The sequence below is a fragment of the Eumetopias jubatus genome, unplaced genomic scaffold, assembly GCF_037043125.1.
Source record: "Eumetopias jubatus isolate StellerSeaLion01/CBP00866 unplaced genomic scaffold, mEumJub1_p1.0 scaffold_3, whole genome shotgun sequence".
NCBI classification, from domain to species: domain Eukaryota; kingdom Metazoa; phylum Chordata; class Mammalia; order Carnivora; family Otariidae; genus Eumetopias; species Eumetopias jubatus.
The window spans coordinates 56,704,624-56,727,550 of NW_028274809.1; the positions used below are offsets into that span (position 1 = coordinate 56,704,624).

At 38.0% G+C, this 22,927-nt stretch overlaps 1 protein-coding gene across 1 annotated transcript in view; it reads right to left on the reverse strand.

Annotated features, from left to right (window-relative positions):
• Positions 1-18,274, reverse strand: part of MTX2 (metaxin 2) — a 62,832-nt gene extending 44,558 nt beyond the window's left edge. The window contains exons 1-2 of the mRNA XM_028124404.2: positions 18,269-18,274; positions 17,344-17,710 (exon numbers count right to left, since the gene is read on the reverse strand). Coding sequence (XP_027980205.1) covers positions 17,344-17,710; positions 18,269-18,274 — 373 coding nt within the window. The remainder of the gene's footprint in view (positions 1-17,343; positions 17,711-18,268) is intronic.
• Positions 18,275-22,927: the final 4,653 nt, after the last annotated feature.

Here is a 22,927-nt window from a genome sequence, read left to right on the forward strand (position 1 = left end):
TTTTTTAAATAAAATAAATAAAAATTTAAAAAAGAGAGAGGATACTCTTGGACTTTTGAAAGCTGTAAGATAAAATAAAAGCATAAATAAATTAGTGTTAGAAATGCACACAGGGTAAAACAATACCCACAGCCCCCAAAAATACATATTTGCTTCTCATCTGATAATCTTTAAGGTACCCACTATTTTTAAGCTTTATCAGCCAAAACAATATAACAACAACAACAAATCTACTACTAGTCAATTATAACTTATAGAGAAATAACTACTGGCCCATAAATTCATATATATATATATGCCCACGTCTCTTACACGTGCTACCTTTTACCTGCAGTAATCTGTCAAGTATCAAGTTGGGTCATTCTAGGGGCAGATAATCTATCTATGCCATTCAATACAGAGTATTCCATAGTATGCAAGTGCTATGACCTAATGAACAAGTTTAATTCCAAAGTCTATTGCTGTGATCTAATCTAAGAGGACAAGAGAAGGGCCATGGAAAGAAGTACCCTCTGTTGTTGTTTTTTAAGTTCTGCATTCTTAATGCACAACATGACTCTTCTGGCATATGAATGCAGGTGAAGACATAATTTGTAGAATAACAGGCACTAATATTACATGCTGCTTCAGTACTGTCATATTTCCAATCCATCAAATTGATTAATGCCATAATAACTCTACACAACCCTATCATTTGTGCACTAATGAAGTCAAACCCAGTTTATCCTTAGGCAACTAGATTCCAAAAGCTCATAGATGTCACCTCTTCAGCTTCCTAAGACTTATTTAGACAGTGTTATACAAAAGGAGTAAGAAACATGTATAACCTATCTCCAAATTTGGGTGGCTTTCTGCCAAAGGTATAAATGCAAATACTACTGAGATAACAAAATATTCGAAAAGCATTTGGCAGCTCACAAACATGGACAAGTTACTACAAGACACAAAGAGAAAAGAAGGAAATAAGTTTACTAGTTTGACATAATTACTATGCTGATGATCTCCATGATTGCAACACAGACACCTATCAAGTTTTAGGCAGTTATGACATAAAGCTTTCATTTAAAATAGATTTCTAAGATGTCTAGACTTTCAGTCTGATGACACGGGACTTCACCAAAACTAGAATTTTAAGAACTATGTGTTAGATTTAAAGCAATTCAACCTGCAGACTATAGTACAGGACAATCCAAAGATAACCCTGTATCCAAGAGAATACTAACCAAGAAAGTATTAAATAGCAATGTTCCCTAAGCTACTGTTTCATAGGGGATGTTTAAAGATATTACACAGAATGTACAAGCAGGAAGTGACTCTTAGCACAAAAAGAGTTTAAAACCATTCTCCCATCACCTCAATAGTCAGAGATCAATGTTCATGTCCGAAAATGGCTCATGTTGGAAGTGCAGTGTCATGGTGCCACTTCCATAAACCTAAAAACACTGGCAGGTAAGCTTTCTGTAACATGGTGGTAAGGCTACTGTCTTAGTCCATTTGGGCTGCAATAACAAAATACCACAACTGGGGGGCTTATAAACAACAGAAACTTCTTTCTCACAGTTCTGGAGGCTGGCAGTCCAAGATCAGCAGTGCCAAGCATGGTCAGATTCTGGTGAAGGTCCTCTTCTGAGTCTCTGCCTTCTGTTCTCACATGGTGTAAGGAGCTAAGGAACACTCTGGGATCCCTTTCATAAGGGCTATTAAAATGACCCAAAGTGAGGGCACATGAATGAATGATGGAGCAGAATTACTAAGCAAGGCAAATGAGCTCTAATAACCTCTCATTCAGAAAGCAGAGAACAGAAAGCAAACAAATTGAAAATTCAAGAATACTACTAGAGGGCAGAGCTTCCCCTCTCACATTAGGCCCCAATGAAACCAGAAAATAAAGAGAATCTATCTCCTTCCATCAAACACTACCTAAATTTCTATCTAGGTAGATAACGATAATGGTGATGACAGCTAAGATTCCCCAAGACTCATAAATCTTACATCCAGAATACATAAAAAGCTATTACAACTCAATAATTGAGGACAACTAACACAATTTTTAACGGGCACAGGATTTGAACAGACTTTTATCCAAAGAAGATAAATATGAATAACCAACAAGCACATGAAAACATATTCAGTATCATTAGTCATGAGAGAAATGGAAGTCAAAACCACAATAATGCAGTCACACCCACAGAACGGCTATCATCGACAAGACAGAAAATAAAAAATGTTGAAAAGATGTAGAGAATTTGGAACTCACACACTGCTGGCAGGAATCTAAAAAGGCTGGCAGTTTCTCAAAATGCTAAACACAGTTACCAGATGACTCAGCAGTTCTACTCCCAGGTATTCACCCGGGAGAAATGAAAAGAACATATCCATGGCGAGACTTATACACGAATGTTCACACCAGCATTTTTAACAATAGTCAGAAAGTGGAAACAACCCAAATGACCAACTACTGATGAATGAATGAACAAAACGTGGTCTATCCATACAACAGAATAGCGTGTGGCAATAAAAGGAACCAAGTATTGATACACGCTACAACAGGGATGGACTTCCAAGGGATTATGCCCAGTGAAAGAAGCCAGTCACTAAAGAAAACAAATTGCATTATTCCATTTATACGGAATGTCAGAACAGGCAAATCTACAGAGATAGAAAGTAGATTAATGGTTGTTTCAGGCTGGGAACAGAAGTGACTGTAAATGGGCAAGGGATTTCTTTTTGCAATGACGGAAATGTTCTACAATTTGTGGTAATGATCACAACTCTGTAAATATCCTAAAAAATCGCTGAATTGTATACTTTAAAAACATATGTAAACTATACCTCAATAAAGTTGAGGTAAATGAAAATGTAAACGCTCTTACTGTGCTCATTGTGCACTTAAGTGCTTGACATGTTAACCATCTCACAACTTTATGAGGCAGACACTATTATTATTATCCCTATTTTACAGCAAGAAAACTGAGGCACAAGCATAAGTAATTTGCTCAAGGTCACAGTATTTGTAAGTAACAAGAGCCAGGGTCTGCCCTCAGGTAGCCTGGCTCCAGTCAGTGAACACACAGCTGTTTCAGCTAACCTCTTCCACAGCCCACAAAGAAACATTCTTGGGTAATAATTAATTATTAAATTAAAGCAATTATAATCATCCTACAACAGTAGTTCTCAACCCTTAGTAAGAATCATCTGCGGAACTTCGTAAAATTATGTATTTCCACCAAACCCTAAACCCTGAGATTCTGATACTGTAGAGATGAGGACCAAGAATCCAAACATGCCACAAGCACTCCCAGTAAATCTGATGCAGATGGTCTGTAAATACCACAAAAAAAGAATGTCCCTGGGACACAGAATACACCTGATAGAAGATTAAATTCTTTTCACCTCTTTCATTCATTTGCCTCAGGGAATGTGGTAGTGAGGACCTGTGTGGTTTAATTTATTCAAGAAGATTTTTGTCCACCTTATTCTACTTAAATATTTGCACATATGGCTTAAAGCCATGTTTCAAAACATGCCTTAGTGACATGTTGCAATTTTATATAGTGTTCCAGAGTAAGCCTTTAAGATTAATGAATGCAGACCTCACTTATTTTGGAACCAAAGTGGTTAAATGATAGTTTTTCCATTAGATGTAATCAATAAGGAAAGTAAAATTAAGTTAGTCATTATGAGGCTTGAACATGAGCCATCTAAACCTATCTATGTGAAACTGGAGATCAATTTCAAAAAGGATCAATTTCATAAAACTAACAAACTTCTGGAGGTTAACAAGGGTCAAGAAAACTAATTCACAGCATCAACAACCCAATAATTGAGGTTAAAGTGGATACAAGTTGAATTTAAAACCTTCCATTCTTTCTTAGTAGGTACACATCATCTTCCCAAATGGCCATGTTTAGACTTTGTCAGATTATAAAAATAATCAGCCATTTTTCATTAATTTCCAATTAAAAGCAGGCCAACTACGTGGGGTTATGGATATGAACCTGGTAGCCAGGACTCAAAATTGAATTCTCTTTTAAAAAATGGTAAAATTCATAAAGAACAAACACTGACACCATGTCTGAACTTTTCTCAGAAATGGAGATGAATATTAGATCAATAGCAGAACTACACAAAAACAGCTGATTATGATGAAAAACGCAATTTCTAGCCAAAAAAACCCAGAGAAGACAAACAGCCCCACACAAATATCAGACCTCAACAATGTTAACAATGTTAATATTCAAGGTGTAATAGTTCTCCAAATCTAATCCTAGAAAATGGAAAATAGATGTCTCTCAAACTAAGGAGCAATTCTCCCACTACTTTAAATCAAACACAATCACTGTAGTAACAGGACCCATGTTTTTAAGTATCTACTATGTGCTTACTACTCTCAGTACTCTACATATACTCAGTCTCTCACATCAAGCTAGGTGACCATTCCTTTCCATCCCCTTCCCATTCAGCCTTCCTCACTCCTCCCAGCTAGCCATGAAACAAATGATCCTACAGAAGATTAAATGTGTCATTACACCTCCTAAAATCTTGGCAAAACTGCAAAATTCCCCAAGAACAAAAACAAAACAAACAAAACAAACAAAAAAAAAACAAGGAACAAGATAACACAGCCCAACCATCACAGAATCCCTTCATGAATAAGAGCGAAAAGGTAGAAAATCCTCAGAGACATAGGGAAAATACATACTAAAGGCATTTAACTAAACATAGGTTTTTATAAACTACCAAACTACCAAAATATGATAAAAAGACAAATATGAATATAAAACTATCATTGCTCTCTAGGATCTAACTTTGTTGAGTGGGTAAGAGAGCATGGAGAGGGGTTTGGAGGGAGAACAGGTAACTGAGATACATATAACCACTTGGAATACAATGAGTGAGGGGCACCTGAGTGACTCAGTTAAGCATCCAACTTTGGTTTCAGCTCAGGTCATGATCTCAGGGTCCTGAGATCAAGCCCTGTGATGGGCTCCACGCTCAGTTCAGAGTCAGCTTGTTCCTCTCCCTCCCACTTTGCCCCTCCCCTTCCCCCCCTTCCGTGTGCGCAGATGTGCTCTCTCTCTCTACCCCCTTCTAAAATAAATAAATCTTTTTTAAAAAGTTTAAAATACAGTAAGTGAATACAGGTGGTATAGAGAAAAACATAGGTCTTAAAGTCAGACATATTTGAGTTCCCCTCTCAACTCTACAGCTTATTATCTGAGTGATCTTGACCAAGTTGCTTAACCTATTCTTGCCTCAATTACTTCATCTGTAAAAAGGGGAAATGTTACCTAAATCATGTAAGTGCCTTACTACAGTCTCTAGCTTACAGAATATATCAATAATTAATATTAACAGAAGTGTCAGACCAGAAGTACATATTCTGCCTCAGGAAGACAAGAAAGAATTCACAGGAAGAGATAAAATCTGAACTGGGTCCAAAACATAATCAGAAGTGTGCCAGACAGAAGGTGAGGGGCAGGGAGAGGAGCTGAGATGTTTACTAAAAATCCAACACCTCAATTCAGTTTGAGAAGGGACAAAACATGCTCAGTAAAGACTACCTAAATTACCATTTCTATTAAACAATACACCACTTTATATTGAAATTATCCATTTCAATGGATGTGTTCTACATAAGAATATTAAGTTCATCAATTGTTTTACTATTCTAGGTAACTCAGCACCTAGCCAAGGACCTGGCGCAAATTAGGTACTCAACCTAACAAATAAATATATTCTGTAGGAATCAAGCAGGTCTTTTGCTATCTAAAGCCTGAAAGATACCTGACAGCAAAAAGTTGCTATTACTCTGGAAATAAAACCATCAAAGCAAATTAAGGAATGATTACATCTCAATAATATGTACTAAATTCAACAGTGGAAACTCATAAACTCACTTTCTCTCCAAATTGTTTAATGGTTCCTAACAAGAGGTGCACGGTCCAATCATCTATGGAGTGTTTTAAAAAATATATACCTAGGGGCGCCTGGGTGGCTCAGATGGTTAAGCATCTGCCTTTGGCTCAGGTGATCCCAGGGTCCTGGGATCGAGCCCCGCATCGGGCTCCCTGCTCTGCGGGAAGCCTGCTTCTCCCTCTCCCCGTCCCACTCCCCCTGCTTGTGTTCCCTCTCTTGCTGTGTCTCTGTCAAATAAATAAAATCTTTAAAAATATATATATATATACCTAAAAATTGCCCTAGAGCTGCCCTCTACCTTCACATATAATGGGCCTTTGGTGAGAAAAAAGGGAACATGTGCAAGCGCGTGCATGAGGTTTGAGAAATGCCATGTAATACAAGCATGGCTTGTTTTAGAGAGCTCCACAGATAATCGACTGTAATGTGCAATAACACCCTACCACTTTACACACCATTCTACCTACACCCACCTCTCATCCACCCCATCTTGTTTTAGAACCAAATGGATGGAACTAGTCCGTTCCCAGATCTAATTAAAACAGACTCAGCTGACCCCTCTGCACCAGTATATTACCACCTTGTCCACTGTGGCATATTACATTCTTAAAAATGGCCACAACAGTATAACCTGTCCTACAAACTCTTCTAGAACCTCACCAACATCCCACCTACCCCATCCGCCCATCAAGAGGTGAAGTTGAGGCACCTGGGTGGCTCAGTCATTAAGCGTCTGCCTTCCGCTCAGGTCATGATCCCAGGGTCCTGGGATCAAGCCCCACATCGGGCTCCCTGCTCCGCGGGAAACCTGCTTCTCCCTCTCCCACTCCCCCTGCTTGTGTTCCTGCTCTCGCTATCTCGCTCTCTCTCTGTCAAATAAATAAATAAAGTCTTTAAAAAAAAAGAAAAAGAGGTAAAGTTAAATCCCCTCCCCTTGAATCTGGGCAGACTTGTAACTCTGTTGTGACAGACAGAATATGGCAGAAGTGATGCTTTAAGACTTCCAAGGCAAGGTCATAAAAGGTGATGCGTCTTCTCCTTTGGTAACTTGAACAAATGCCTTTGGAGCACTGAGTAAAATGTCTGACTACCCTGAGGCTCCCAGGCTCCAAGGAAGCCCCAGGCCACTTGGAGAGGCCATGCATAAATATTCCAGAAAACAACCACAGCTGAGTTTCTTGTCAGCAATTCTTAGACATGTGAGTGAAGATGCTTCCAGATGTTTCCAGCCCACTATTGCTGGATCCCTAGCCTTTGAGTTTTTCCAGGTGAGGACCCAGACACTGTGAGGTAGAAACAAGCCATCTCTCCTGTGATCTGTCTGACCTGACCCACAGGATCCACGAACATAATAAAATGACTGCTTTACAGCCCTAAATTTGTGGTGTGATTTGTATACTACAATAGTAACTGAACAGTTACAGTTGTGATAGTTACTATTATTCACAGATCTATCATTAAAGACAGAATTAAATATTAATCCATCTGAATGAAGCCTCAGAATTAAATCAGTTACCAAGCTGACTCCTGACCATGTTACATTTATAAATTCCATTCACTGCTTCAGGCATAGATTTTGACATTTCCACCCTCCCTCTAGTCAGTGCCATTTTATTAACCCATTACTTGAAATTTACCTTTGTGATATCTCACTCTCCAACTTCCTGGCCACACCTTGGCTCCCTGACCTCCAGTCCCCAGAATTTGGAACTCAGTGACTACAATGGCTTACCTCCATCAGAAACTCTGCTACATTATTCAAGAAATGAGAAAAAAAATAATCCAAGAGAAAATTGATGTAATTATGCTAGCTAAACTCAGCTAAATAATCTTTTTGTAAGAAGCAGACAGGTAAAGCCATTTACCTATGATACAAAGATAATCCAAAACAGTAAATAATGAAACATACTTTATATGTGTCTTTAAACTGCAATCTATCATTTCTAAAAATTATCTCCCTTTCAAAATATTTAATATTAAAATCATTTTACCTTCTCCAAACAGCCACAAAATGACAGTATGGGAAAATCAGTACAAGTATATATGGCAAGACAGAGCAATCTGTTTAAGAAGAAAACACATCAAGAATAATTCACAATCTTGGGGCACCTGGGTGGCTCAGTCAGTTAAGCGTCTGCCTTCGGCTCAGGTCAAGATCTCGGGGTCCTGGGATCGAGCCCCAGATCAGGCTCCCTGCTCAGTGGGGAGTCTACTTCTTCCTTTCCCTCTACCCTTCCCCCCCACCTGCTTGAGCTTGCTTTCTCTCTCTCAAGTAAATATTTTTTTTTAAAAAAGTATAATTCACAATCTCAAAAAAAAGAATAATTCACAATCTCAGCTAAAAAATAAATATAAATTACCACATAAATAGTTAACATTACATAACCAGTTCTCATCCTCTAGCCAAACTAGGATGTTAAACTGAAGGGACAGTAAAAATTACAATTATAACAATGTCTAATAAAAAAAGAAAGTAGCTTTTACTTTTACATTCTTATTAACATATAATCTTTTTTAATTTATACATAAAAAAATCAGAAGCTTATCATTCATGATGCCAAAACATTCCCCTATAATATAAAGGCTAATAACCAAAAGAAAAGGAGGTTAACAAAAGGCCAGATCATTAAAGCATCAGCTGCCAATATTAGCTTACAGAAATAAATGCTGGAGTAATTATGGCCCTCTTCCCATCTAATAAATGATACAATTTATTTGTATGAAGTTGTAGTCAGTGCTCTAGTTTGTCCAGGTAATGGAGTATGATATGGGGGCAATTCCATGACAATATCCAAGGATACTACATCCCCTGGGATAAATATACCCAACAAACTTTTCTGAGAATCCAAATGCGGATTAAGTCATGAAGAAACTTCTTTGGCTTATAAAAGTTCTTAAAGATAAAAATATATAATCAGCACAAAAACATAGCTAAGTGTATAAGCACAATGAAACGCTTTTTACGGTTTCTATTTTGCTAACGCAGTTACAGTTAATGGGAATTGCCATGACAAAATGACTGTTTTTATGAAAAGAACCCTCTTTATCACAAACCAATCAAAATTCATTTTTATTACTGATGTAGAAAAGTTTAAAACCATGATTCATTTATAAAGCGTACAAAAATAAGAAAGTGTTCAAGAATAGAGGATCATTTACAAAGCAATAAAAAATTAAAACATGCATTTCTCTTACTGGCAAGGCAAATACTTCTACACATAAATGTCTATAACTGGATTTGTTGAATATTATAATTTGTCTTTGAACAAAAAAGAGAAGCCTGAATTTAATATCTCATCTCCATTTGGTATCTTCGGTCCATCTGATAACTGCTTATCAAGAAATTTCAAAAATGTCTGAAAACTGTTAAAAAGTTTGATGATATTTTCTTTCAATTTTCACTCAAATATGGAGGGCTTGAGCTAACGTTAATGACTCAAAAGTCTTCACAGAACTAAGACTAGCAAATCTTTATGGGGTACCCAGCACCAAATCTTTTAAATTAAAAACTAAAAAATCATGTAATTTCAGAGTACGGAATGTTAATAAAGCATACAAGAAAATTAAAACTCACATTATGATTAACTATGGACTACTTCAAGATCTTAACATCATATCAAAGTTTTCTAAAAGGCAACAAAACACTGCCTCTGAGAATTTGGTTTCCAACCTATTCATGAATGTAAGTATGATAAAATAAAATAAGCCACACTGCTCTCAATAAATTGTACTTTACCTCTACTCTGCAGTAGAACCTATTATGTCTTTGCTTTGCTTTTCCATCTGCCCCTTCAATATCCCCTTCACATGTGCCAGGTGATACGCACTACAGTATGAGACTATTCACATGACTAATATGAATGAAAGAAGAGTCTCTGAAATGCGATGGCCAGTTCAATAACTTCTCAATAATTCCTCAGTGCCTTCTTCAATCCTGGAGAACCCTCAGAATACTAAGTAAAACTAACAATATATCTTTATCTTCACAAATAAAAGAATTGAATGCACTGTATTTTTTCAATTATCTGCTACAATCATCATCTTTAGATAGTCAGGCATGCAGCTCTAAGAGCTTTGACTATCAGATATAATAACTCTATCACTTTCTGCATTCTCAATAAGCCTTGTGAGAAATAGCATCACTTCTATTTTACAAAGGACTTTTAAACTATGTTTTCCACTTCTTTGAGCTTCTAGTACCCTTCCAAACTGCTTTCAAAGTTCACATTTCCCGGGCACCTGGCTAGCTCAATCTGTTAAATGTCTGACTCTTGATTTCAGCTCAGGTCATGATCTCAGGATTGTGAGTCTGAGCCGCAAGCAAGGCTCTGTGCTAAGCTTCAGACCGCTTAAGATTCTCTCTCTCTCTCTCCCTTTCCCTCTGCCCCGCCCTCTCCCACCCCCATGCTTTCTTAAATAAATAAAATTCTCTCTCTCTAAAAAATAAATAAATAAAGTCCACATTTCCTAGTACTTACGTGTAAGAGGGATGAAATAGAAAATACTTTATTGATGATATAAAAACAAACTGTTGTAAACATGCCCGTTTTGATAATACTTACTTTCAAGATGCTTACATATGGGTTCCATGGAACCCATAAAACTACTTTTCCAGATCATAATATAAATTAATGCTACTGCTAGAATGAAGTTATTAATAAATTTAAATAATTAAGCACCCACATGCCCACAATGAGATAAATGAAATATTGCAAGTCTTTTTTTAGCCCTTATATAGTTTACTGAGCTTCTAAATAAAGAACAGAACAGATATTGTACTGATTTCAAAAGATTAATAATTACAATATGATGAAATTAACTGATATGCTTAAAATATAGCAAGGCACTGGTGAAGTAATAAGGTCATTCAGAAAGATGATACAGGGTTACTAGAAATAAAGACACTCTGGACAACATGCTGTCCAAAACAGCAAAAGGATAACATTACAAATATAGTATCCTCAAAGGCTCTCGGGCAATAAAAGTGGTAACAGAATCTACCATGTACCACTGTAAAACAGATGCTTAAAATATGTTATAAAACATCTTATGCCCTTTTACAGATTTTGTAAGGAAACTGTGGCCCAGGAAAGTCTGCCCAAAATCAAAGATCAAGAGGCAGAGCTGAGCTTAGAACTCGTTCTGTCTTACTCCCATGGCCTGGTTCCTAACCTTTACATTCTATATCCTAAGGAGCTTCAATTTCCATCTATAAAACAAGAATAATATCTATCAAACAGGATCAAATTGTTAATATTAGCAATTATGTATCTAAATCATCTAGGACAGCGGCTCAAAAAGGGATGCTTACTCTTATTATCAGTAACTAGATAATTATCAGCTAAGTTTTTAAGGCTAAAACATTTTGGCAATGTCTAAAAAACAGACCAGCACTTCTTAGAGGCAAAATCTGGTAAAAGAGAAAAACTAACAGGTAAACAGCTAAAAATGAAAATAATGAACACTCATGGAGCGCTTACAGTGTGTCAGACACAAGGCTAAGCATTATTACCTTTTCTCATCACCTTTAAAAAATATAAAATTATCTTCACTATTTTCCAGATAAAAAACCAAAGCTTTATAAAAAGGGAAGTAATTTGCCCAAGGTCACACATTTAGTAAGTAGCCAGATGTGACTTACTCCAAAGTCCGTTGGAAGTGTAGAAGCAAGGTGAATGAAGTCACTGATAGGGTACCTGGCTGGCTCAGTCCCTGGAGCATGTGACTCCTGATCTCAGGGGTTGGAAGTTCAAGCCCCCACATTGGGTGTAGAGATTACTTAAAAATAAAATCTTAAAAAAAAATGTGATTGACACTGTGGGAGATTTCTACTGTTTAGTGTTCAGCACCTCTCTCTCCTTTTATGTGTATCTGGTGGCTCTGGGGAGCCCTAAAGCCTGGAGCCACTCCTAGCACAGGGATAAGCAAGGGAGTCAGGCTCATCCATCACAGTACTCCATCCTTTTGGCTACAGTGACTGCTCCAAATGTGCTCACAGAACCCAGATGGGGATACTCCACCCTCCCCTAGGATATATACCCCAGTGACAGTAAAAAATTAAAAAGAAAAATAAAAACCTCATGTAATATACTGGAAAATCTTGCCATTAAAAACAACAAAAAAACAAGCAAATGAAAATTTAAAATACACAGGCTGTTATAAAAAATTTTGAAAATGATTCAGTATTCAGGATTATTTTTATCCCTCTTCTAAAGTTTTATATCAAGCGTATCACCTAAAGATCCAAGCTATTAATTCAAAAATTAAAAATTAAGAAAATTCAAAATTCAAATTCAAAATCATAATTTACCCTTCCTTTCCATATTATTAAATGACAAGAACAATTCAAAATCCTCTTCCACTTTAAGAAATTTATCCAAAGAAACTACTCAGTAGATACACAAATATGTTTATGAAAGCACTGTTCACATCAGAGAAAAATAATATATACCAGTGATGGCTTTAGGATACATCAACTTACTTGATGGAATTACAGTTGCCAGAATTCCCTTTCTACTGTTTCTGACTACGTGAGCTACAAAGGACATTCTCCAGCAGGCTCTGGGAGGACAAAAGAGAAGCAACAGCCATTGTGTAGCATATAAACACCTTCTCCCAGTTATCCAAACACTAATTTAGGTGCTGCTGTGAAGGGATTTTGCTGATATAAATGAAGTCCCTAATCAGCTGACTTTATATTCATCTAAAGGGAAATTATCCTGGGTGTGCCTGATTTAATTTGTTGGAAGTCTTTTAACAGAGGGCCTATGAGTTCATACGCTGCAAGCAGCACCTGCCGCATGTGCCTTTTCTTCCTCCTGAATCCCCCCTTCCTGGCTGCCTACTTTGCGGACATGGTCCTTGCTTGGCCAACCCCCACAACAGCACAAGCCAATTCCCTGTGTATGTGTGTGCATGCATGTGTGTGTAGAGACACAGATACAAAGCTAGAGCTAGAGATCAAGATCCTACCGTTTCTGCTTCTCTGGTTGAACTAATATAACACACTAAATACCTACCAAAACAAGACTAGATAAATAATGCTTTCTTCATTACAATGAAATACTATATAGGCACTGAAAATGATGATGTGTAATTCCATTAGACAAGGAAACACATCTCAATGTCATACAACAAAATAGCTTACAAAAAAATATGCACGTTTTATATTATGTGTTGTTGTTGTTGTTGTTTTTAATTTAGGGGCAGAGAACAAGATAGCTCTGCTTACCAAAGTTTTAATGATGATGGTGAAACTTTAAAGTCTTAATCTGGGTGTTATGATTTTAGGTGATTGTTATTTTATTCTTCAGATTCTTTTGGATTACTTCATTGTCTACAATGGCCATGTATCATAATTATTATCAGAAAATAAGAGAAAAAGAACCAGTTCTCATTTAACAGGAAAAAATGTGAGAGAGACTTACAGGTTAAAATGTGCCCAGTCTTAAGGACAAACAAGAGTTATCCAAGCAAAGTGGACATTTCAGGCGGAGGACAGTATGTGCCAAAGATGAACTCTACAAATAGTTTAGAAAGGTGAGAATTTAAGAGTGACAAGAGATGAGGCTGAAGAGATGGACTAACTTATGGCAGGTCTTATATGCCATATGACAGTTGAAGAGAGGAATCACATTTGCATTTTAGGAAAGTAACAATAAAATAAACAAAACCCCACTGAGGCTTGTAGGGTGGAGACTGTATTAGAAGGACAGACTAGAAACACGGAAACCAATTCAGACACTACTACAGTAATCCAAGTGAGAAAGACAAAGTCCTGAACTAAGGTAACAGAGGTGGAGATAAAGAGGTAACACTAAGGTACAGTAGTAAGGAGTAAGAACTACAGGATTTTGGTGGAGAATACACTGGTAGTAAAGAGACAAAAATGGTTCACTTAAGTTGGGGAGTTCAGAGAAGTTTTCCACAAAGATGCCTTAAGAATAAGGCTCTCGGGGTGCCTGGGTGGCTCAGTCGTTAAGCGTCTGCCTTCGGCTCAGGTCATGATCTCAGGGTCCTGGGATGGAGCCCTGCATCCGGTTCCCCACTCCGCGGGGGGCCTGCTTCTCCCTCTCCCACTCCCCCTGCTTGTGTTCCCTCTCTTGCTGTCTCTCTCTCTGTCAAATAAATAAATAAATCTTTAAAAAAAAAAAAAAGAAGGCTCTCAAAAATATCACTGATAGATGTAAGACCCCTTTAAATTTTTTTTTTAAATATTTTATTTATTTGACAGAGAGACACAGCAAGAGAGGGAACACAAGCAGGGGGGAGTGGGAGAGGGAGAAGGAGGCCCCCCACGGAGCAGGGAGCCGGATGCGAGACTAGATCCCAGGACCCAGGGATCATGACCTAAGCCGAGGGCAGACACTTACCGACTGAGCCACCCAGGCACCCTGCCTTTAAATGTTTCTAAAAGAAGTATCAGTGTGTTGGCTCACACCCACTGAAAGGAAGAATAATAAGCAATACACTAAAAATGAGAGCACTCAACTACAAAAACCGATTCACAATTATTTATTGTATTTATAATAGAAGTATATAGATATGTATCTCTAATCTTTTGAGGTTGACCTCTTCCAAGAAAATCAAATTATTGCCATAAATAAAATACTCTGCATAGCTGCTTCCTCTGAGTCACACTTACACGTCACTTATAAGTCAAACATAATGTTTCATATAAATTGTTATTTTAGCCACCCCTTATTTCACTGCTTGCCCAAATACAATCTTTTAAAATTTTAAATTATAAGTAAAATAAATTTGAACAATTCAGAAATGTAGTTCCTCTACTACCCTCCACCAACTCCCTATACTTATTACTCTGAAATTACTAGTTAAAATGAGCTGAATATTCTGTTTTTCTTTGCTTACATAAACATATACAAGTGTATATAGGGTTTATTTAAGAACAATGGGTTCATACAGTATATATATTATCCTATAACTTGTTTTTACTTAAGATAATCATAAATTTCAAGCCAATATATTTAACAGGTATATCTCTTCATTTCTATTATTTGTAATAATGTGGACATACCATAATTTGACATATATTTAGGACATTTCTGGTTTCCTGCTATTAAAATTAATGCTATAATGAATATTGCTATATATAGTTTTAAATAATGGTACTCCTATTTCTATCAGATAAAAATTCCCTGAAAAGTTTCTGGGTCAAAGGATGGCATTTTAATCAATATTGCTACATTAAGTTCTCAAAAAGTACATTTACAGACTCACCAACAGTTTGAGGGTAGATTTTTCCCCATACCCCTGTCAGTTTTAGAAATTATCATATTCATTTTTACACATCTAACTAAATGGAAAACTTTATCTACTTTTAGTGACAGCATCTTTTCATACGTTCATTGTCCATTTGCATTTCTCCATTTGTGAACTGCCTGTTCCTGTCCTTTACTCTTGATCCTGTTGTCTTTTTCATTAATTTTTACAGAAACTTATGTGTTTTATCATATAAAGCTTTTTATACTTTTCTGCAATCAAATCTGCCAATTTTTTCTCCTAGGGATTTTGGATTCTGTGCCTTGCTCAGGCCTCCTCTGCTACCCATGATTACTGAAACTATCTCCTATATTTTCTCCTAATTATTTTATTACAATTTGGTTTTTGTCCTTATTTCACATTTAGATCTTTAATTCATTTGGAATTTATTCTTGTGGTGTTATGACTTGGAGTTATCCCAATACCATTTATTGAATTATTCATCTTTAAATGCCTCCTTCTAGAGTAATAGATGGCACACAAATGAAATTCCTAGGAATTCTTAAATTTCACTAACTGAAACAAAATTCCAAACTTATCAAAAGTTTATCAAAGGACATTTATGATTTTTTTCTTTAGAAGAAATCACACATTGGGACATATGGGTACAGTATACCAGAATCAGCATACAATGTGAAATGGTTGATTTTTTTAACATAGCAGAGATGGAAATTAAACGAATGATCTAACTTTTAACATAAACAGTAAAAATAGAAATAATCATTGTTTGAAATCTCAAGATTATTCATTGATTCAGGTCACAATTTTTTTTCTATTTATTTACTTATTTTTTTGATGTAGTGATCCATGATTCATTGTTTGCATATAACACCCAGTGCTCCATTCAATACATACCCTCTTTAATACCCATCACCAGGCTAACCCATCCCCCCACATCCTCCCCTCTAAAACCCTCAGTTTGTTTCTGAGTCCATAGTCTCTCATGGTTCGTCTCCCCATCCGACTTCCCCCCCTTCATTCTTCCCCTTTTTTTTAACATATAATGTATTATTTGTTTCAGAGGTACAGGTCTGTGATTCAACAGTCTTACACAATTCACAGCGCTCACCATAGCACATACCCTCCCCAATGTCTATCACCCAGCCACCCCATTGATTCAGGTCACAAATTTTTATTGAGCACCAACTAGTAGGTGTTCTGGATACAATGAGGGCCAAAACAAGTAGATCCGTACTTTCATGAAGCTTGTAATCTAGTGAGAGCTTCTCTCTCTTCCAGAAAACAATGTATTTAAGTGAAAAAGAAAAAAAGAAATGTATGTTCACACAAATGCAATGCAATGAAAAACATTTTGGCAAATTTTATGACACATTCAGTACTTTCATTTCCAAAATACTACTTTATTTCAAATGCACCCATTCATCCCGGTAACTGTGTCTTTACTCATGTTGAAAATACTGCTAGGAAATTAAGAATAACTCCATTTAAAGATTAGCTATTACCCATCAACCCACACCTACAATACCTACGTCTAGTCTTATCGCTTCAACAATATTTAATTTCTTTCATTACGGTAAATGAACCTCGAAAACAGAAATCTATTTACATCAGCCACGTTCAGTCCATCAAATCAAAGGTGTTTCTAAAAAGTGTATGTAAATTGAAAGACTTTTCAGTGAATCCTAGAGATTTCACGGTAATATTGTGTTGCTTGGAGAGGAAGCAAGAACTTCGGTGGCCCTTAAATGGCATCAGGTAACAAGGGCAACTCACTAGTGACAATCACCTTAAACTTCAGATCCCACGACCGAGGCTACTACCCCCACTCTCAGACTAAAGCCTTATAATACCCGGCCCTTGTAGCCACGCCCCCCATGCCGACCCACGGCCTACTCCACCCACCCCAGGCCCTCCGCACCCAACCGGAGCTGCACAAAGTAAGCCCTCGAGAAGGAGGACGTTATTACTGCCCCTGCGGTGTGACCTTCGCTAAGTGTCTCCCCCTCAGTTTTCTCATCCGTGAGATGAGGCTGGTACTCCGTGCCCGCCTCTATCCCCAGGCCTGGGTTCAGTACCTAATGCCACAAAAGGCAAAGCTGCAGCCCTAAACCCCATGCTGCTCCCCGCGACTGCCCCCCGCCGCCCCCGCCTCCACCCGCAGCCCGAAGCCACGCGCGCTACCTGCGATTTGCGAGACGAAGGCTTCGGCCGCCAGAGACATGGCTGCTGGGCGGCCCCGCGCCCGCGGTTTCCGCTCCTCACGGCCCTCAGCGTCCTCTTCTGAAACCCCAGCGTCTCCTGCTGCTACCAGGCGTGGTGCCGGCTGAGGCTCGGACTCACACAGCCCACCCGGGCGCCGGTGGAGGCGGGAGGACCCCAAGGTTACCGCCAGGCCTGGCCAAGAACTTCCGGCGCAGCTGACAGTGGAGGGAGACCGCTTCCGCTGGCGCCACCGCCGCGCTCCTCCCCTGGCGCGGGGGTTCCCGAGTCCTAATCTCCTCGTGGCAGCCCAGCGGCTGGGGGGCGGGGTGCCTGGTTCCCGACCGCTCTAGGCTCCAGCCTGGGGGGCGGAAAGAGGGAATCCTGGAGGTTTTCAGTATCCTTTCTTTAAGCGAGAATTTTCTAAGCAAGTTTTTTTTTTTCTTTTTTAAGAATTATTTATTTGAGAGGAGAGCTCGAGCAGGGGGAGGGCAGACTCTCTGCTGCGGGACCGCCGCTGGGCGCGGAGCTCGATCTCACAACCCTGAGATCAGGACCTCAGTGGAAGCCACTCAGGCACCCCAGCAAGTAATGTTTTTTTTGTTTGTTTTTTTTTTAAAGATTTTATTTATTTGTTTGAGAGAGAGAGAATGAGAGACAGAGAGCATGAGAGGGAGGAGGGTCAGAGGGAGAAGCAGACTCCCTGCTGAGCAGGGAGCCCGATGTGGGACTCGATCCTGGGACTCCAGGACCATGACCTGAGCCGAAGGCAGTCGCTTAACCAACTGAGCCACCCAGGCGCCCGCAAGTAATGTTTTTAAGCGCACCATACCCGTTCCTTTAAAAAATGTATACACTATTCTATTTCATGTCATCTTCTCAACAACCAAAAAGTCAATATTGTTACCGCCATTTTATGGATAAGGAAACAGGCTTAGAGAGTTTAAACTGCCTGCTCAGGGAGGATGATGAAGCCCAGATTCAAATCCACGTTGAATTTCCTCTGTTTCACTATACTGCTAGATTGATTAGTCCATGGACGGACATTAGTGTTTATTCCTTTATTCAAACGTGCTTGCCAGACAGGAGGCATGAGCAGCTAGCTCCTAAGCCGAGAGATAGTTTGCCCTTCAATTCTGGACACCCGAAAAGAAGCTCATTTTGCAGAACAAGGTAAGTTTCACATACTTCTCCCTTTTGGGGGGTGAGAGGAGCAGGAAAAGGAGGAGACATTAAATCCATAAGTGGCTTTTTATACAGTTTATATACAAGCATACAATTAAGGAAACATCAGGATATGTTACAGATTTAGAGGCATAAAATATTACAGGTGGAACTGACTTCAGAGATCATCCAGTAAGCCAAGGCCCCCTTTCAGTGATGAGAAATTCGTAACAGATTACCACAAACTAAATGGCTTAAAACAACAGAAATTTATTCTCTCCCAATTTTAGAGGCTGGAAGTCCAAAGTCAGGGTGTCCACAGGGCCATGCTTTCTCTCAATACTCTAGAAAAAATCTTTCCCTGACTTTGTAGCTTCTGGAGGTTGCCAGCAATCTTTGGCCTTCCTTGGTTTATAGACACATCAACTCAAATCTCTGGCTTCATTATCACATGGCAGAGTATGTTTGTATCCAAATTTCCCTCTTCTTATAAGGACACCAGTCATTGGATTAGTCTACCCTAATCCAGTATGACCTCATCTTAACTTGATTTCATCTGCAAAGACTATTTCTAAATAAGCTCACATTCACAGGTACTAGAGATTAGAAACTTGAACATAACCTTTTTTTTTCTTTCTTTTGGGGGGGGGATACAATTCTACCCACTACACTAAATAATAAATTTTTTAAGAATAAATCATCAATATTTGCATCACCCTTTGCAACTAGGAAATGTGTTAAACTAAATTCAAATTTACCCAAAAAAGTACACGAACATAAATACAGCAATGTTTGGTTTGGTTTGGTTTGGTTTGGTTTGGTTTGGTTTGGTTTTTAAAGAATTTATTTATTTGACAGAGAGAGACACAGCGAGAGAGGGAACACAAGCAGGGGGAATGGGAGAGGGAGAAGCAGGCCTGCCGCGGAGCAGGGAGCCAGATGCGGGGCTGATCCCAGGACCCTGGGATCCCGACCCGAGCTGAAGGCAGATGCCCAATGACCGAGCCACCCAGGCGCCCCTAATACAGCAATGTTTTGAGAAACAGCATCTTCTCGCTGACATTCAGAGTTGACGGGTTGAAATAATAGGTTTTTCTTGTTTGTGCTGAGGGAGATAACACTGATAGTAAAGAACATCCTGTGCCCAGTTTCCTCCTCCTTATCCCATGAGTGATATTGACCAAGAGAAATGAACTGTTCCAGGATATGGAGAGTCAATTGAAAGAAAAGCTCTCAGTTCCTATCTGTTTCTCTGCACAGTGAACTAGTATAACTTGTAAAAGTGAAGATCTGTCACTTATTCAAGTTCTGTTACCAAGTTTGGTTTGTCACTTTTTTAAAAGTTGGAATAAAATTTTTGACTACTTTTTGACACTTGCAGATTTTTTTACAGATTTCTCCACATCATAGAGATTATGTGGGAACGTGAACCAAAGCCCTTAGGATTGGACCAGGGAATCCAAACTCCAGCAAGTCCAAAGGGCAAAGATGAGCCCCAAAGTGGAAGGAGAATGGCAAGATCCAGGGACTTGGCATACATGTAAGAGAAACAGAGCAAGATGAGAGGCAAAGGAGAACGTGCCCTCAAAATTTCAGTTAGGTGTCTATGACTTGATGCATAGCACATCGACGAACTGGGCTGGCTCGAAGGTACTGGGTTGGGATTGACACCATCCCTGTTCTAGAAAGCTTTTGAGAAAGAAACAGGGATCTGCTGGGGGCACTGTCTATACTCAACCCTTTCATCATTGTAGCTGGGGAAACAGACTCATCAGCACCATATGGATTCACTTTTTCTCCCTGACTGATGGTTCCTTTGCTTCCCACACAGGCTAATTTAGACTGGAAAGAATCTATAATGTGGGAGGTCTTTATTACTAAAAATTAGATCCAATAAAATGCAGATGTCCTGACGGTATCCACAAACAAGCTGTCTTTGAATAAATAACCAACTGGAATAAATGTATTTATGCATCTATATTAGAACAACTGGCAGATTTAAAACTGAAGATCTGTTTAAGATCACAATTAAGGAAAATACAAGAAAACAAGCCACTGGAATTTTTAAGGATGAGGTTATAAAACAAAAGTGCTAGTGAATCCATATGTTACTAAAAGGATAATCACACAATTATTTAAAATAAAACATTAATGCATGATATGAACATTGACCTAATAAAATCACTTTTCTTGCAAAACTGTTCTATCATGAAAATATTTTCATGTCTCTAATCTAGATTTTATACTACTATATTAAGTAGGAAATACACAGCTATCATGATGAATATATACTTTATTAACATTAAAATACTAAGGCATTTTATCTGCATTTCATTTTTCTCTGACAGAATGTTAATATTTTAAATGTAAATATTTTCTTTTTTGAAAAATGCCTGCAAGATAAAATTTAGGCTGAGCTTCCTTCAAAATTAAACTATTTACTTGACAATGATAAAATAAATTCAGACCTTTTTATCAACTTAGTCCCACCCCATCAACAGAATTAATTACAGATAATTCAATCAATCCAAATAAAGTATTAATACAATTAAAAACACTAAGGTAACCATGTTATGCCTCAGAGCTTTTTTGTTCATCTGTTAACAGTTTTTACTTTAAAAATAATGGAATTGTAGACAACTACAAGCAATCTAATATATGGGGTTTGCAAAGATATTTTTTAAAGGGTACAGAAATGTGGCCATCATTTGTCCTTACATCTCTCAACTCCACTTTCATCCATTTTGTTTAATTCCTAAGAGATCATGACCGACCCAGAACTAAATTTTTACCATTTTCTCACTTTCTGATCCCACCCTCTTGTATTTTAGGCTAGCACACCCTCAAATGAACTACAAGCATATTGACTACAACACAACACTTTGGGAAACATCTACACTACTGATTATAGTGGGCCTGGATTCTTCAAATATTAACTGGTTTTCAACAGTTATTAAGATGCTAAATTTCCAAAATATTCTACCAAATTAAGCACTTTTATAGCTTTATGTTATTGTTGAGAGTTGAGTTTTAACTATATCTAATGTGGGTGCTTTTCACAGGTGGTTGAAAAATGTCTTATCTACTCTTCTAGGAACTGAATTAGTTAAGACTTTCCTGACTGCAAGTTATAAAGACACAATTAAATCTAGCTAAGCAAGTTTAAGTTTATTGCCTTGTAGTGGTAGAAAATACACCAGAGTAGTTCACAAAACTGAATGAAGACCTCTAGAACCAGGGTGTCAGCTCTCTCTCCTTCTACCTCTCATTTCTGTTCAGCTTTATTCTTTCTCCCTGAAGACACACCTTCTCCCAGCTGGCAGGAAAAATAGCTGCCTATAGCACCAACTTGACACCTTCTTAGCTTGGCAGCCCCAATTTCCATAAATTAATCCCAGGGAAGAATTATAATTGTTTGGATGTTGTCACCTTTGAATGAAATACTTTGTCCAAGTGAATGGATTCAGTCATCAAGCTGGCAAGGGAGGTATAGGATCTGTTATGAAGGAAAATGAGAAAAGAGATGCAAGGCAGCCCATATCATAGTACCACAGTCCACAAGAAGAATCGAGAGCACTATAGTGGGGCTACCACTTGTTTTCAAACCACAAAGGTCATTTAAGCGGTTTAATATTTTTATTTCCATAAAGGGGCTAATAAAATGTAACGATGCCTTAACTACAGCCCCTGGGGTGGGGGAGGAGGAGAGAAATTCAGATGATCGTGTTAACTAAGAGGAAAAGCTGAGGATGCCTTTACCAGAATTATTATATTTATTTATATAGCTATTTATTATATTACTATATTTATGCGAACGTAGCTACTTTTGCATAAATGTAATGAGCTAACTCAACCCTAAATCACTAGAGCAGTAAACTTACAGTTTTTCAAAACAAAACAAAAAACCCACACACAATTGTCTCATCCCATGGTGTATATATTGCCCTTTCACAGCTGGCTAACAAGGATATGTACTTTCTGAAGCTATAAATAATATGTGTGAATAAAACAACGTGGAAAACATGAATGATGCTATGTTAAGTAAAAAGAGCAGAATTGGAAATGTGCTTTATTGTGAATACAACTACGTAAAAATGTATATGAAAAGAAATATTTCTCAAATGTGATAAAGCCTTGATACAATAGGGTGGGATTTTGATTTTTTTTTCTTTTTGTTGTCTTTCAAACTCTCTGAAATATTTTTGTGCCACTTTTGCCATTTAAAAAAAAAAGTGTTTTTATCACCCTGGATAGAACTTCTATAAGGTGACTAATATGGCAAGTGCTCTGATATGTCTACATCTAGGCCTTGCATAATATAGGCCTCATTAGCCTTAATGATACTGCCAAGCATTTATCTTAGACCAGCTTCACGTTCCATAGCAGAGATTCACGTCCATAG